Raw genomic sequence first — 16,130 nt, 5'->3', positions numbered from 1 at the left:
TGAGCTGTCTTATAGATACTAAAACCCCACCAGGTGGAAGAAGTTAACTACATGATGACCAGACTGTAGCCATGACATAAGCTGCCATGATTCCGAGAATTGGCCTCAAGAAAATGGGAACAAACCAACCCTGGAACTGAGAATCAAGTGTACTTAAAACAATCAAGATGACACAGTTCAGACCACCGAAAACCCATTTCAAGATGACTGTCAGAGCTGATTGTGCTGTTTCTATATGTAGCCCCCTCCCTCAGCCTATAAAAACTCTTGCCCTTGATTGTCAGGGGTGGGGGGGGGAAGTCGGCCCTTTGGATAGGAGTTCCCCCTCCCCCTCCCCCTGCCCCGTTGTCGGCATCCAAAATAAAGCAAGCTTTCCTTTTCACTAACCTTGCCTCTTTAATGGCTTTTGAGCGGCGAGCAGCTGGACCCACTTTTGGTTATACATGTTTCAGCAAACGTGGCAATTCTGCCTTTACTGTAGTCTGAAGGATCCCACTGAAATCTCTGAGGCTTTCAGAAGCATCTGATCACTGTGTTTGTATCCTCAGTCAACCAGAACCAGAAAAAGGCTACATGATTCCAAGGGATACAGCCAGGAAGCGATGGTTTGGATACATCAAGGCGAAAAGCTCTAGCCACCAGCAACAAGCAATGGAAGAGAATGGAAAATTCAAGCCAAAAGATGTCACATTGTGTACATGTTACCTTACGGGGTTCGATGCAGTTAAAAAACAAACAAACAAAAACTATAAGATATACTGTGCTGTTTGTTTTGCAAAAGACAATAACTATTCTTATTTTTAATTCTAATATGAGCAAAGTACTCTCTTGTTCACCTTCATTAGTCAGCTCTTTAATCTTTACAGACTATTGATTAAGAGTGCACTCTTTGGAATCAGATCCATGCTGTGGGCAAATTACTGCACCTCTTTGAGTCCCAGTTTCCTCATAATAGTATCCTCTATAGAATTTTTGGAATTTTTGGAATTTAGTTTTTAAATAAAATAAAGCAAGGCTCATAGAACAGTTCTAGGTACATAGCACATAGCATACAGCATTGCTCTTATTTATCCCTGGTGTATAAATTTTAGCAGAATATTTGGCACATAGTAAGATCCCACAGGGTCCTGCTCCGTTACATCATCCACAACCATGATGTAGATGGTGATGCTGGTGGTGGTGACAACAAGAACTAACATTTATTTAGCCGTTACCACGCATCAAATACCATTCTTAGTGATTTTATGTACATTAACTTATTTAATCTTCCCAAAAACCCTATGAGGTAGATATGGTTATCTCCATTTTAGAAATGAAGAAACAGAGTACAAAGTGGCCAGAAATGCTTGTAGAGGGAATGAACAACCATGCTATTTGATGCCTCCATGCCTCTTGCATTTACTGTTCCAATTGCCACTTTCATCTGCCAAATTTGTATCTATTCTTCCAAATCCAACACAAAAACAAACTCTTCTGCAAAACTTTCCTAAATCTCCCAGAAGAAACAACTTACAATTATTAATTTACCTGTTTGCTTTTCCCTTGAATGTGTGTTCCTCAGAACAGGAATATATTTTATTCATTTTAAATTCTAGCTTTTTTCCTACTGTATAGCACAGGTAAGCAAATATAAAAAGTTTCAACTTTATGCCGGTTCCCAAAAGTACTTTGAGAATTCTATTGGTCTATAAAATGAAGCATTTTCAGAAAAACGTTCTCCGCTTTCGCCTCCTATTGAGAAAATTAGCTCTGTATGCAGTACGAACGAGGAAAAACTACATTTCCCATGATGCCCCTGACCCGGAAGGAAGTGAGACTCGATACCTCCCGTGATTGCTTATAGACCGGAAGCCGGGGCGTTAGTTCTTTTTCCCATTTTGCAAGGTAAGAATGGAGTGGTCTCTCCGCAAGACTCGATTTCAGGATCCCAATCCTTCGCCATCCTAACCAGGAGGGTATCAAGTCGACAGCTGCAGGGGTTGGACACGCTCAGGGCCATTTGGGAGGCCTCCCAGACGCTTCATTTCTCTTGCTTGGGTTTACGGTGTGGCACGAAGAGGGTGTTGTGGGGCACGAACAGTGTGAGGTGGAATGCTGCAGAGGCTTCGGGGCTCCGGTTGCTCGCCACCCTCCTGGGTTGGGGAAACAGGGCCCCGCCAGGGATCCGTAGGGGTCCAGTGGGGCAGCAGGGACAAGGGCGGCGGCGCGCGCTCTGAATCCCGGACCTGGGTTCCAAAAGACGACGCCGAGCTTGTCTCCGCCACGTTGTGGATCTGAGGCTGAGGACAAATGCAACTTTTCCCGTCTCCCCGCGTCCGCGGCCGGAAGTCGCTTCCTGGGCTTTGCGCTTTTTTCAGTTTGGCCTGAGTTTGGGCCATTTGTGTGTGTGTGTCTTCGCCTCCTAAACGGAATTTCTTGAGTGAGACGGTCTGATACGAGCAAAAGTCCTGAAAGCAAACGGTTTCAAGTTCCAGCCTCGCTGCTTCCTGGCTGTGGAGATTGTTAAAGCTAAGTCTAGGATTTCTAATTCGTAAAACAAATAATGGAATAGGGACTTTTGACCTCTAAATATATGTAGCAAACAAATAATAGTGAGATATATTCAAATCGTCAAGAAGGTTATACTGTATTGGGGCAACAACCCAAAAGTTAACCATTTATGGATGTTGTTGCAGATGTGTGGCGATTTGGAGGAAGGCCTATGTCTTATGGTGGGAGGGATGGGGAGGGAGGATGAGGACTTGTAGTCTGGGAGGCCTGTCGATGTATAGCTATGAGATAATTGATGAAATGCCTTTTTAAAAATATATGTATTGGTAGATGGCGGGTGAAAAGACTGAGAAGCCAGATACTAAGGAGAAAAAACCTGAAGCCAAGAAGGCTGATGCTGGTGGCAAGGCTAAAAAGGTGAAGCAGGTTAAGAAGGGGAAGCCCCACTGCAGCCGAAACCCTGTCCTGGTCAGAGGAATTGGCAGATATTCCCGATCGGCTATGTATTCCAGAAAGGCCTTGTACAAGAGGAAGTATTCAGCAGCTAAATCCAAGGTAAGGGATGAGGGGAAGCCCTGAGCGTTATGTCTGAACATTAAAATGTTTGTCTGCCTCTGACTTTTTGACGCATTTGTGTCCTGCTAGGTTGAAAAGAAAAAGAAGGTGAAGGTTCTTGCTACTGTCACAAAACCAGTTGGTGGTGACAAGAATGGTGGTACCCGGGTGGTTAAACTTCGCAAAATGGTAAGATTTGGAGGAGATTGTAATTTGGGTGTTGAAGCGTGAATCCTGTGAGGATTTTTTTTTTTTTTTTTTTTTTTGGCTGCGTTCGGTCTTGGTTGCTGCGCTCAGGCTTTCTTTAGTTGCGGCAAGTGGGGGCTGCTCCTCGTTGTGGTGCACGGGCTTCTCATTGCGGTGGCTTCTCTTGTTGTGGAGCATGGGCTCTAGGTGCGTGGGCTTCAGCAGTTGTGGCTCGCGGGCTCTAGAGCGCAGGCTCAGTAGTTGTGGCACACGGGCTTAGTTGCTCCTCGGCATGTGGGATCCTCCCAGACCAGGGCTCGAACCCGTGTCCCCTGCATTGGCAGGCTGATTCTTAACCACTGTGCCACCAGGGAAGCCCTCCTGTGAGGATTTTTGTGTGTGTGCTCAGGTTTTAGAAGTGTATGTTTACCGGAGGATTATTAATGGAGGATAGTTCTGGGTTTGCAACTTGGCTTTATTGTTTACTGTTCTTAAGTAGAGTTACTTTTCTGTGCTTTTGTTTCTTGTAAAATGGGGATAAAGTTTTGACTCACAGGGGTGTTGTGAGACTTACCATGCATAGAGCCTAGGATGCGGCCAGGCCTGTAGAACATTTGTCCACTAGAGTGGGTGTTTCTTGGCCCCTCTTTACCATGCACAAGACCCAGCGTTTTCTCTGTGAAAAATAAAGGTTTGCTCTGTGATTTCCATTATGGGACTATTCCAGATGTATTACACTCTTCACAGTTGAAAATTACTGCACCAGAGGGAAAATGGCGCTTTGATTCCTTCTTGTCACGGGTTTTGTGGGCTGATTCTTCTATTAGGTATTAATGTTTGTGGTAAAAGCAAGACCGTCCACTAAAATGATACAGTTAGAAATAGATTATCATGAGTTACTTGTCATAAGCAAAAGAGTCTTTGTGTGGGGTCTTTTTTTTAAATTTATTTATTTATTTATTTTTGGCAGCATTGGGTCTTCGTTGCTGCATGCGGGCTTTCTCTAGTTGCGGCGAGCAGGGGCTACTCTTAGTTGCGGTGCGCGGGCTTCTCATTGCGGGGGCTTCTCTGGAGCACAGGCTCGAGGTGCGGGGGCTTCAGTAGTTGTAGCACGTAGGCTCAGTAGTTGTGGCTCGCGGGCTCTAGAGCGCAGGCTCAGTAGTTGGGGCGCACGGGCCTAGTTGCTCCGCGGCATGTGGGATCTTCCTGGACCAGGGCTCGAACCCGTGTCCCCTGCATTGGCTGGTGGATTCTTAACCACTGCGCCACCAGGGAAGTCCTGTGTGGGGTCTTATTTTTAAAATAAATGAACTGGCAGTCTTGCTCTAAACTAATGTCTATGGTTTTATACAATTTATTCTTTGTGGTTAGGATGGAAGTGATGCATGTTAATGTGAAGCATATGAACACACTTAATTTGAGTTGGAAAACAAGCCATGCCTTTTTCATAACATACAGAATTGTGTCAGGCGTGTGTTTCTGGAGAAGTAGGGACCCCAGAAGAGCTTAAGAATCACTGCTACACAACGGTGTATAATGATAGCTTGCCATGTAATCTCTAAAGTTTGGTTTATTCCAAATTTATAAAGGTAACTTGCTTGATGCTTTCCGTCTTTGCTTGGACACAGCTTCTTCAGTTAAATGGATTCCACCCTATGTTTTGCATGTAAAGCTATTGAAGCAGCGTTGACCTTTTCTACCTTTAAAATCTTAGAAGTGAAAATGCAATAGTGTGAATAAAGTGTTTCAGATAACTACAAGATTGTAGTGAAGGTTTCACTGACCTCACAACCAGCTCTACTAACTTGATTAGATTATTTAAATAAGTTGGACCTATGGCCTCTCTCCAGCCTAGGTATTATCCTACTGAAGATGTGCCTCGAAAGCTGTTGAGTCACGGCAAAAAACCCTTCAGTAAGCATGTGAGAAAACTGCGCGCTAGCATCACTCCTGGGACCATTCTGATTATCCTCACTGGGCGCCACAGAGGCAAGGTGAGCAGAGCATGACACTTGAGATACCTGGAGTACTTGATCCTAATAAGTTTGCGCTCTGGATAAGATTTGTTTACCTGTGTTAACTGCAGTTAGTAGCAAGAGGTTCTATGGGAGAGGTGAGAGTGATCCATAACAAAACCAGCAACCCAGTCACTATCATAACGTGTTTAGTCAATAATAGACAATAACTTATTACCATTTTCTGTCATTGGTAATACCACTTGTTACAAGTGATTCAGATGTCCCTGTACCCAAAAATGTTTATGTATTTGAGTTAACTTCTTAGGATGGATTTGCAGGGATAGAATTACTGAGTTAAAGGGTATTAGTTTTTTTTAATGTTAAGTAGTGGCTGCTCATTAAAAATCAAGCATATAAAAGTACTGCTCGTATCCTAGAGTCACCCCTGTTATTAGTTTGGTAAGTTACTTCCAGAACTGCTGCACATATACATATGTAGAAATTTCCTTTTTTACCAAATTTAGGAACCTGTGATTTGATTAATTCAGAAGTCAGTTTCTAATTTGTGGAACCATCTAGCATTTCTTTTTAATCTACAGAGGGTCATTTTCCTGAAGCAGCTGAGCAGTGGCTTACTACTTGTGACTGGTAAGAAGATCCTTGGATTTAATATACTCTGAAATTTGCAGGTCTCCCTACCTTCAGTTTTACTGAGAAATAATTTATATACATCACTCTTGCGAGTTTAAGGTGTACAACATGATGGTTTGGTTTATACATATTGTGAAATAATTACCGCAATACGTTCAATATCCATCTTCGCATTTAGATAAAAGAAAAAACATTTTTCCTTGTGATGAAAACTTAGGATTTACTCTTTTGAAGGTTGTGTTTTTATTTAAAAAAAATTTTTTTTTAATATTTATTTTGGCTGTGCCTGGTCTTAGTTGTGGCATGTGGGATCTTCATTGTGGCATGCGGGATCAGTTGTGGCATGCTTGTGGGATCTAGTTCCCTGACCAGGGAATGAACCTGGGCCTCTTGCATTAGGAGCGCAGAGTCTTACCCACTGGACCACCGGGGAAGTCCTGAAGCATTAGTTTTAAATGCTTGAAGTATACACTTTGCTCCCACCTAAATAGAAGTTTCAGTGTCATGAGATTCTTTGCCCGATTTCATTGCCTTATGTACACGGGAGTTCTGAAGAAGCACATATTTAAAGTTTGCGTGGCAACATATCACCAGGTATAAATGCCACCTAAAATGCAGAATGGTTGGCTACTAACTCCAAAGAATGCATCCTTCATAAGACTTGTAATTGGTCTGCCACTTGGCACCAGGATGGAGTTCCTGGATAGGGGAAAAGTGAACTGTTTACTCCAAAAAACAGTGCTCAGTTTAAATTTGTCCTCAAGGACCAGTGATTTTTGACCAACCTCTATAAGCGACTATGCTCTCTCCTAATCTGGGTAACCTTAAAATTTGAGGGTTGGGGGAACCTTGGACAAACAGATCTTGAAAAAAGCCTTGATGCTGACAGTAGAAAGCAGTTTGGAATTTCTTTGGATCCAGAGAAAAGATAGAACTTCAACAGGTTTCTTCAAATCCAGTCAGTTCTTGAATCTTTGCATCCCCTTTCCCCTCACTATATTTTCCCCCCTTAGGGCCTCTGTCCCTCAATCGAGTTCCTCTGCGGAGAACACACCAGAAATTTGTCATTGCCACTTCCACCAAAATTGATATCAGTGGTGTGAAAATCCCAGAACATCTCACTGATGCTTATTTCAAGAAGAAGAAACTGCGTAAGCCCAGGCACCAGGAAGGTGAGATCTTCGACACAGAGAGAGAGGTAAGCTATTTCTGTCTTTGCCTCTAATAGCTCTGGCTCTCCTACTTGGGAGTGAAAATAAACAAGGTTAAGAATTGTTGGAAAAAGAAAAGCTGTAAATAATGAGGACTATCTGGGAAATATTTTTCCAGATTCTGCTAAATTCAGTAGTTCTTAATGGCAGCTAGGAGCTCAACTCAGAATCCTGAGGTTTTAGTGAAACTCCATGAACTACTGTTCTGTTGGGAATTTACGGTCATTTATCCTTTGGGTATTAAAGTAGACAAAAGGATAAGAGTTGCTATTTTTAGTATTTTTTTTAATATATTTACTTTAATTTTGGCTGCATCGGGTCTTCATTGCTGTACGTGGGCTTTTCTCTGGTTGTGCCGAGCAGGGGCTACTCTTTGTTGTGGTGCGTGGGATTCTCATTGTGGTGGCTTCGCTTGTTGCCGAGCATGGGCTCTGGAGCGCAGGCTCAGTACTTGTGGCGCATGGCCTTAGTTGCTCCACAGCCTGTGGGATCTTCCCTGACCAGGGCTCGAATCCGTGTCCCCTGCATTGGCAGGTGGATTCTTAACCACTGCGCCACCAGGGAAGCCCAAGGGTTGCTATTATTATATTAAAAATAGGTTGTATTTCACAGCCCTCCAAGGAGAGGATTATCAAAATTGACTTCTAGGGACTTTCCTTGTGGTGCAGTGGTTAAGAATCCACCTGCCAATGCAAGGGACACGGATTCGAGCCCTGGTCCGGGAAGATCCCACATGCCGCGGAGCAGCTAAGCCCGTGTTGCGCAACAAGAGAAGCCACCACAATGAGAAGCCCGCGCACCACAACGAAGAGTAGCCCCTGCTCGCCACAACTAGAGAAGGCCTGTGCGCAGCAACGAAGACCTAACACAACTAGAAATAAAAATAAATTAATTAATTTTAAAAAATTGCCTTCTAAATATTCCTGGGATTGAGTACTTGTGACGTAGGATTTCTTAGTTAATGTGGAGTTTGGTACTTGTGCCCTTTTTTTTATGATTTTTCTATTTCTTTAGAAATACGAGATTACAGAGCAGCGGAAGGTTGATCAGAAAGCTGTGGACTCACAAATTCTGCGAAGAATCAAAGCTGTTCCTCAGCTCCAGGGCTACCTCCGCTCTGTGTTTGCTCTTACAAACGGAATTTATCCTCACAAAGTAGTGTTCTAAACTTCTTACAAAGAACCTAATTAAATAATTCCGGTCCATTTCCTTTGTGTCTTTTTTCTTTTTCTTTTTTTTTAATCTGCCTGGAGGTGTGGTATGACTCAGCTAACTTGATGGGATGCTAGCCTCTACTAAGAGGAGTGGGATTGGAGGGGAGTGCTGTCAGCTGCAGTGGAATCCCCTCTTTGGATCAACATTCTTAGCTTCCTAAGTGTCTTCTCAGCTTTTTCACCCGGCACCTACCAATACAAAGCAGTGGCATTTCCCCAGCCATCACTGAACAGGTCAGTACTAACTGTACATGGATAAGAAACAACTGTGGGCTCTCAGGCCACAAACTTTCCTCCCTTTCCATGACTTAACATCCATTTCTGCCCAATTCATCCCCTCCCCATAGTCATTACTATTAGTTTCTTGTGTATCTAGTTTCTTAAAGCATACACAACAGATTAGTATAATTATTTACCTTTCCCCGTTTTTAACCAAAAACCCCATGTGCAGTACATGCTGTTACATAGATAACAAATGAATTTGATTATTCCATAGGAAGTGTCCATCTTTACTGCTGCATAGTGTAGTAGTGCATTCTATGGATATTTGGGTTTCCATCATTTGTAATTATACAGGTTTCCCCTGCTATCCAAAAGTAGAGTATGCTTCTGAAACCTTTTGTAAGCCAAAATGGCATAAAGTGAAGAAATTACCTTATGACCCATCTTGCTAACAGAGGCATAAAATGGGATAAAACACAGATGCTCACAGTTCAAAGTGATGGCTCTGGATGCTGAGATGCCAGAGTGTAGTTCCAGGGAAGGAGCTTGGCGGTGCCACTCCCATTGCCCAGACATGCTGCCATCTCTAGTGGCTCTCTGCAAAACAAACCGCTGTTTTCCCCCTTTGCCTCTTTTCATTAAAGTGAAAATATTGATTTTTTTTCCAGTTAACAAAGACAGGTATGAATGAAGTTCTTTTGGTTAAAGCAAACTTTCAGAAAGTGCTGGGTAACAGAGTGCGATGTAGTGAGTAATTTGCGGTGTGCATACAGATGAGCAAGCACCAGGTAAGAAGTAGCTTTTTGCTGAGTCAAAGGATTTAGGCAGTTTTGGTAGATGGTGCCAAACTGCCCTCCATGGAGGCTGTATCAATTTATACTCATGTATAAGAGTGCCTGTTACCCTACAGGCTCCCTAAAATGATGGGTCATTAGACTTGGGTTTTTGGCAATAGATAGGTGAAAAATCACTGATGGGTTTTTAAAGTTGGTTTTATTGATAATTTACATTTGGTAAAATTGATTTTTTTGTGTGCAGTGCTGTGGCATCTGTGCAGTTTGGGAAGCACCACCAAAGTTCCTTCCAAAAGTCAGTTCCCACTCCTAGTAACCACTGATCAAATTTTTGTTTTTCTAGTTTTGTCTTTTCCAGAACATCATGTAATATGTTTTGTGGCATAATATCTGTGACATTTGTTCACATTAATGGTTCAGTAGTTCTTTTTATTGTCAGTCAGCATTCTATTGTATCAATGTGTCACTGTTTATTCCAAAATAATACCCATTGAAAGATATTTGAGTGGTTTATAATTATTGGAGATTATGAATAAAGCCACTATAAACATTCACATACAGGGTTTTGTGTGGACATATGTTTTCATTTCTCTTGGGTTAGAATACTTACAAGTAGGATTGGCTGGGTTGTGTAGTTTAACTTTGCAAGAAAGTTTCAAACCCATTTTGTATCCCGCCAGCAATGCGTAACAGTTCCAATTATTCCACTTCCTTCTCAGCACTGGCTATTTTCAGGTTTTTTTTTTTTTTAATTGAGGTATGATTGACAGGTTAGTTTTAGGTGTACAGCATATTTGTTATTTGTATATATTGCAAAATGATCACAGTAAGTCTAGTTGACACCCAACACCATACATAGTTATAAAATTTTTTTTTTCTTGTGATGAGAACTTTTAGAACTTTTAAGATCTATTCTTAATGACTTTTAAATATACAATATAGTGTTATTAACAATAGTCATCATGCTGTACATGACGTTCCCATGATTGTCTTTTTTAATTCTAACTGTTCCAGTAAGTTTGTACTGATAGGTATGTAGTGATAGGTTCTGATGCATTTTTTGAAACAAATCCCAACATCACTTCTGACTAAAGCCCTTCAGGTGGCTCCTTATCACTCTAAGGTTTGGCTCCAAAATTATGGCCACGAGTCCTCTGATTGGCCCATTTCTCCAGTTGACTCATTTTTACTCTGCCCCTCACCATATTAAGTTTCTTTTAGTTCCTCAAATTGGGCTGTTTTGCCTGCTTCATAGCTTTTGCACACCCTGTATGTTGAACTGCCCTTCCCACCATGTGACTGGCCCCTACTAAATAGTAATGATAATTTGACTTGTCAAGTAGGTTACCCAGGAGCAAGGAAACATTGCTCAGGCCAATGCAAGCATCTGGTCCACTTGACAGATGTATTTGTTATGATAAAGAAAAGGTATTGTGATTTATCAGTGTCTGTGAGCTTAGGGCCAGAGCTACCTTCAGGGTGTTGAAAAGTAAGGTTTCTGTTTTTCCTGCAGATTCACACCAGTTCTTAGGTATATGCAAGGATGTTCATTGCAGCACCAAAGGTTCCATCAGTAGGGGATCAGTAGTTTACATCCATACGTTGGAATATGATGTAGTGTTACAAAGAGTGAAGTAGCTGCATAAGAACTGTTACGAAGGGACTTCTCTGGGGTCCCGCTGTTAAGACGCCGAGCTTCTACCGCCGGGGGCACAGGTTCGATCCCTGGTCAGGAAACTAAGATCCCACAAGCTGTGTGGCGCGGCCCAAAAAAAAAAAAAAAAAACGACAAGATTGATACCCACAAAATATAAATTGTTAAAAATTCAGATTGGTAAGAAAAAGACTAGAATCTTGATAGACAAAAAGGCAATTCACAAAAGAAGACATATATATTACTAGTATTTACGAAAAAAGATCGTTTCCCTAGTAAAGAAATGTACATTTAAAATGAGATAGTTTTTACCTATTAAGATTAGCAAAATATATTTTAACACTTCATGTTGTTGAAGATTTGTTGACCATTCATGCACTGCTTGTGGAATATAGATGGGCAGAATATTCAAGACAGCAACTTTATAATATGTATCAAGACTCCATTTCTAGGAATCTTGAAGAAATAATCACAAATATACAAAAAAAAAGTCATGTAAAAAAAGTACATAGTATCTCATTTTGATAAAAAAAATTATGTGGTAGGTTGTAAAATTGGCCACAAGAAATCTTTCTGTACATTAAGCAGTGGTTCTCAATTTTTTTTGGTCTCAGGAGCCCTTTACAGTCTTAAATTATTAAAGATATGAAAGAGTTTTTTATGTGGGTTATGTCTATTGATACTTACCATATCAAGACCAAATAATTATTAAAAGATTTGTTTTTAAATGACAACAAACCATTTCATGTTAATGCAATATTTTTGTGAAAAACATTTTCCAAAACAAAAAAGAAGAATGGCATTGTTTTACATTTTTGCAAATTGCTTAATGTCTGGCTTAATAGAGCTGGCTTCTCATGTGCTTCTACGTTCAGTCTGTTGCATTATCACTTATTATGTCCTGCAGCCTCTGGAAACTCTATTCAACACTCATGAGAGAATGAAAGTGAAAAGACAGTGCCTTAGTAGCAGCATGATAAATGGATTTCACTTCATGGGTTCATTTTAAGAATCTCAGGGATGCTAAGGATTCCCAGATCATACTTAGAACCACTGCACTAGTCCCTTAGCAAGGTTCCAGAGGTGGAATCCATATCCCTACCTTGGAGATGTCCTCCTTTCCATTCCACCTACTTCCTACAGCTCTGGTGCATCTGTGCAATGCTTAGGGTAGGACTGCTTGTTGCGGACAAGGCTGGGAACCTCGTGCCTGAGATCCTACTTCCTTAGCATCCAAATACCTCTTGTTTAGTTTTCCTGTTGCTGCTGTAACAAATTACCACAAAGTCTATGGCTTAAAGCAGCACAGATACATTCTCTTACAGTTCTGGCGGTCAGAAGTCCAAAATCAGTTTCAGTGGGCTAATGTCAAGCTGTTGGTAGTGAGTGGCCACCCATACCCCTTGACTTGCGATCCCTTCCTCCTAGGTACACCAGTGCAAATGCTTCTGTCCTCACATCACCTTCTTCCTCTGATCCTAGATCTCTCTTATAAAGACCATTGTGATTACATCCCAACTGGATAATTCAGGGTATCTCCCTGTGAAGATCAGTTTCTCCACTCACAATACTGACACCAAAATGTGTGGGTTTTCCACACCAAGCAATTCTCCAGTTCTCTGCAGATACCTACTGAATGTCCTACAATTCAATTCCGATGCTACCTACCCGGAGTTAGCATGGACCCCAAGTTAAGGGCTCGGTCCCGCAAGACTGCCTCTCACATCAGATGCCAATCACCAGTACTGGGTCCCCAGGTTACCCACACTTCTGTCTGACTTGGCTACACATGGAGGGTTCCCACGACTCTCTCCTCAAGTTTGATAATTGGCTATAATGGCTCACAGAACTCAGAGAAACACTTTACTTACATTCATTCACCAGTTTGCTATAAAGGGTACAACTCAGGAACAGCCAAATGGAAGAGAGAAATAGGGCAAGGTAAGGGGGCAAGGTAAGGGTGGTGCCTGGAGCACCATACCCTCTCTGGATGCACCACCCTCCCAGCACCTCTTGATGTGTTCACCAACCAAGAAGCTCATCAAATCTTGTTCAAGTATTTATGGAGCTTAATCACCAGCACTACCACCCCTTCCCCACCTTTCCTTAAGTCTGGGTAGGGCTGAAAGTTCCAACCTTCTAATCCCTTGGTCTTTCTGGTGGCCAGCTAGGGGTCCCTAACCTAAGTCACCTCATTAACATAAACTCAGGTGTGATCAAAAAGAGGTCCTGGGGCCTCCCTGGTGGTGCAGTGGTTAAGAATCCGCCTGCCAGTGCAGGGGACATGGGTTCGAGCCCTGGTCTGGGAAGATCCCACATGCCGCGGAGCAACTAAACCCGTGCACCACAACTACTGAGTCTGCGCTCTAGAGCCCGAGAGCCACAACTACTGAGCCCACGTGCTACAACTACTGAAGCCCATGCGCCTAGACCCACGCTCCACAACAAGAGAAGCCACCGCAACGAGAAGCCCACGCACCACAACGAAGAGAAGACCCTGCTCGCCGCAACTAGAGAAAGCCCGCGCAGCAACAGACCCAATGCAGCCAAAAAAAATAAGTTTAAAAAAGAGCTCCTTATGAATAACAAAAGACGCTCCCATCACTCAGGAAATTTCATGGGCTTTAGGAGCTCTGTGTCAGGAACCCAGGACAAAGACCAAATATATTTTTATCAGGTCTTTAACTTAATCACATCTGCCAAGTACCTTTTGCCGTATAAAGTATTGATAATATCCACAGGTGTGAGGGATTAGGACAGGGACATACGTTGGGACTATTATTTAGCCTACACCACCTGCCAAGCTCTGGTTACGAGGGTTTGGGGAGGGTTCCTGCTCCATTCCAAGGCCTGATTCTCACCTTTAGAAGCTCTAAGTGGTTTGTTCGTCTATTTGTTTTTTGGCCACACCTCGAGGCTTGTGGGATCTTAGTTCCCGGACCAGGGATCCAACCCACGCCCCCAGCATTGGAAGTGCAGTCTTAACCACTGAACCACCAGGGAAGTCCCCTAGAAGCTCTAAGTGTTGAACAGACCCCAGTGCTACCCTCCATGTATATAATTCAAAATAAAAACAGTGTCAAAGTGGAAAATTCATGTAAGGAAAGGCAGCCATGTTCTGAATTTCCTGATTGTACAAGTATAAAATTGGAATTTCTTTGGGAAAAGAGGGTGTGGAATAATTCATTCAAAAAATATTCATTGCGTGCAGGTCAATTGAAAATGGTGTAGAAGTTAAAGTTACAGCTTTGGGGATCCAATGGACTTGGATTTGAATCCTAATTTTGCTGCTTATTCATTTACCTTTCAGATAATCAATATGCTAATAATGGCAAATGATGTGGTCCTGACTATTTGCTAAGCAAAGTATATACTTTTTTTTTAGAATTGTTTTATTGTGGTAAATTATATATAACAAATTGTACCATTTTAAACATTTTATGTATATAGTTCAGTGGCATTAAGAATTTAATATAAGGACTTCCCCGGTGCAGTGGTTAAGACTCTGAACTCCCACTGCAGGGGGCGCAGGTTCGATCCCTGGTCGGGGTACTAGGATCTCACATGCTGCACGGTGCCCACGGCATGGCCAAAAAACAAATAAATAAAAAATATGAGAAAGTCATTAAAAAAACGTAAAAAAAGAGTTTAATATGTAATATTTAATATATATGTATTTAAATATATAAGCATTAATATATAAGTATTTGATTAAATATATAAGTATTTAATATATTTAAAAATACATTTAATGTATACAGTCTAACAAAAGAGACAGGCATCTAAATTTTTATTAATAATTATTTAATTGCAGTTAAGATAGGTACAACTAAGAAAAAGTATAGTGTGCAAAGAGATTGAGAAACAGGAGGATTTGTCATGTTTGGGGGAGCCAAGGAATTTCCCTATGAGGTAGCTGAGACCTGAAGGATGAATACGAGTTTGCCAAGTGAAACAGGTGGGAAGTGCAATCTAGGCCAGGGAACAGCATGTGCAAAAGCCCGGAGGAGGAACAGTTGTACAAGTGGTAAAGAACTGGAAAGAAGCCAGGGTGACTTTCTTCGATCAAGATTGACATTGGCTTGAGGTGAGGTAAAGAAGCAGGTGAGGGGTGGGAGCAGAGGGGGCCTGCAGCGGCTGCAAAAGGTGATACAACGTTGTGAATTCATGGGTGAACTTTTTTTGTAAGGCATCTTCAAAGTCATTTAGCACTAAGAAGCCTTTACAAAGCAGCTACTTTAAGCACCATGCCAGGCGCTAGGGACTTAGGGTTAAAAACTCAGTGGCTGATAATAACAAGCATGTAGTTGACCCTTCCAGGGTCTGTGGGTTGGCTCTTCTTCAAGGATGAGATCTGCAGGGCTTGGCTCCAGGCTGGTGGCTCAGGCCTCCCCACATGTCCAATTTTGGGACCAGCAGCTCCCGGAGTGTGTGCTTTTCTTGACAGATGCCAAACTGAACAAGAATATTTGACCTCTGCCCACATCACGTCTGCTAAAATGCCATTGACCAAAGCACGTCACAAGGCCAAGCCCAGCTTTATGGGGCAGGGAAATTTACTCCGCCTGCTCTGATGGGAAGTTTGGGAAGGACCCTGTATTTGCTTCCTAAGGCTGAAGTAACAAAGTACGACAAACTGGGTGGCTTAAAACAACAGAAATCCATTGTCTCACAGTTCAGGAGACTGGAAGTCCAACTTTAGGGTGTCAGCAGGGTTGATTCCTTCCAGAGGCTCCGAATGAGAATGTATTCTATCCTTCTCTCCTAGCTTCTGGTAGTTGCCCACCAACCTCAGTGTTTCTTGTCTTGTAGAAGCGTCACTCCAGTCTCTGCCTCTGTCATCATGTGGTCCTCCCTCTATGGCTCCTCTGTATCTCTGTGTCCAAATTTCCCTCCTCTTAGACAAGTATCATATGATATCATGTATATGTGGAATCTAAAATATCCAAGTAAACTTATTTACAAAACAGAAACAGACTCACAGACATAGAAAACAAACTTATGGTTACCAAACGGAAAAGGTTGGGGAGGGATAACTTAGGAGTTTGGGATTAGCAGATATAAACTCCTGTATATAAAATAGATAAACAACAAGGTCCTACTGTATAGCACAGGGAACTATATTCAATATCTTGTAATAACCTATAATGGAAAAGGATATGAAAAAGAATATATATATGCATAACTGAATCACC

The 16,130-nt window shown here is 42.0% G+C and overlaps 1 protein-coding gene across 1 annotated transcript; it reads left to right on the top strand.

Moving 5' to 3' along the window:
* Positions 1–2,781: 2,781 nt before the first annotated feature.
* Positions 2,782–9,835, top strand: RPL6 (ribosomal protein L6). The gene is given in 8 exon segments (XM_061169863.1): positions 2,782–2,929; positions 2,932–2,996; positions 2,998–3,045; positions 3,136–3,234; positions 5,082–5,225; positions 5,789–5,837; positions 6,854–7,038; positions 8,066–9,835. Coding segments are annotated over 8 exon segments (852 nt in total). The 5' UTR covers positions 2,782–2,820; the 3' UTR covers positions 8,219–9,835.
* Positions 9,836–16,130: the final 6,295 nt, after the last annotated feature.

This window comes from Eubalaena glacialis, chromosome 15 (assembly GCF_028564815.1).
Source record: "Eubalaena glacialis isolate mEubGla1 chromosome 15, mEubGla1.1.hap2.+ XY, whole genome shotgun sequence".
Taxonomy (NCBI): Eukaryota; Metazoa; Chordata; class Mammalia; order Artiodactyla; family Balaenidae; genus Eubalaena; species Eubalaena glacialis.
Note: the sequence above shows the minus strand (reverse complement) of the source record. Positions and strands in the feature narration are given on the sequence as shown.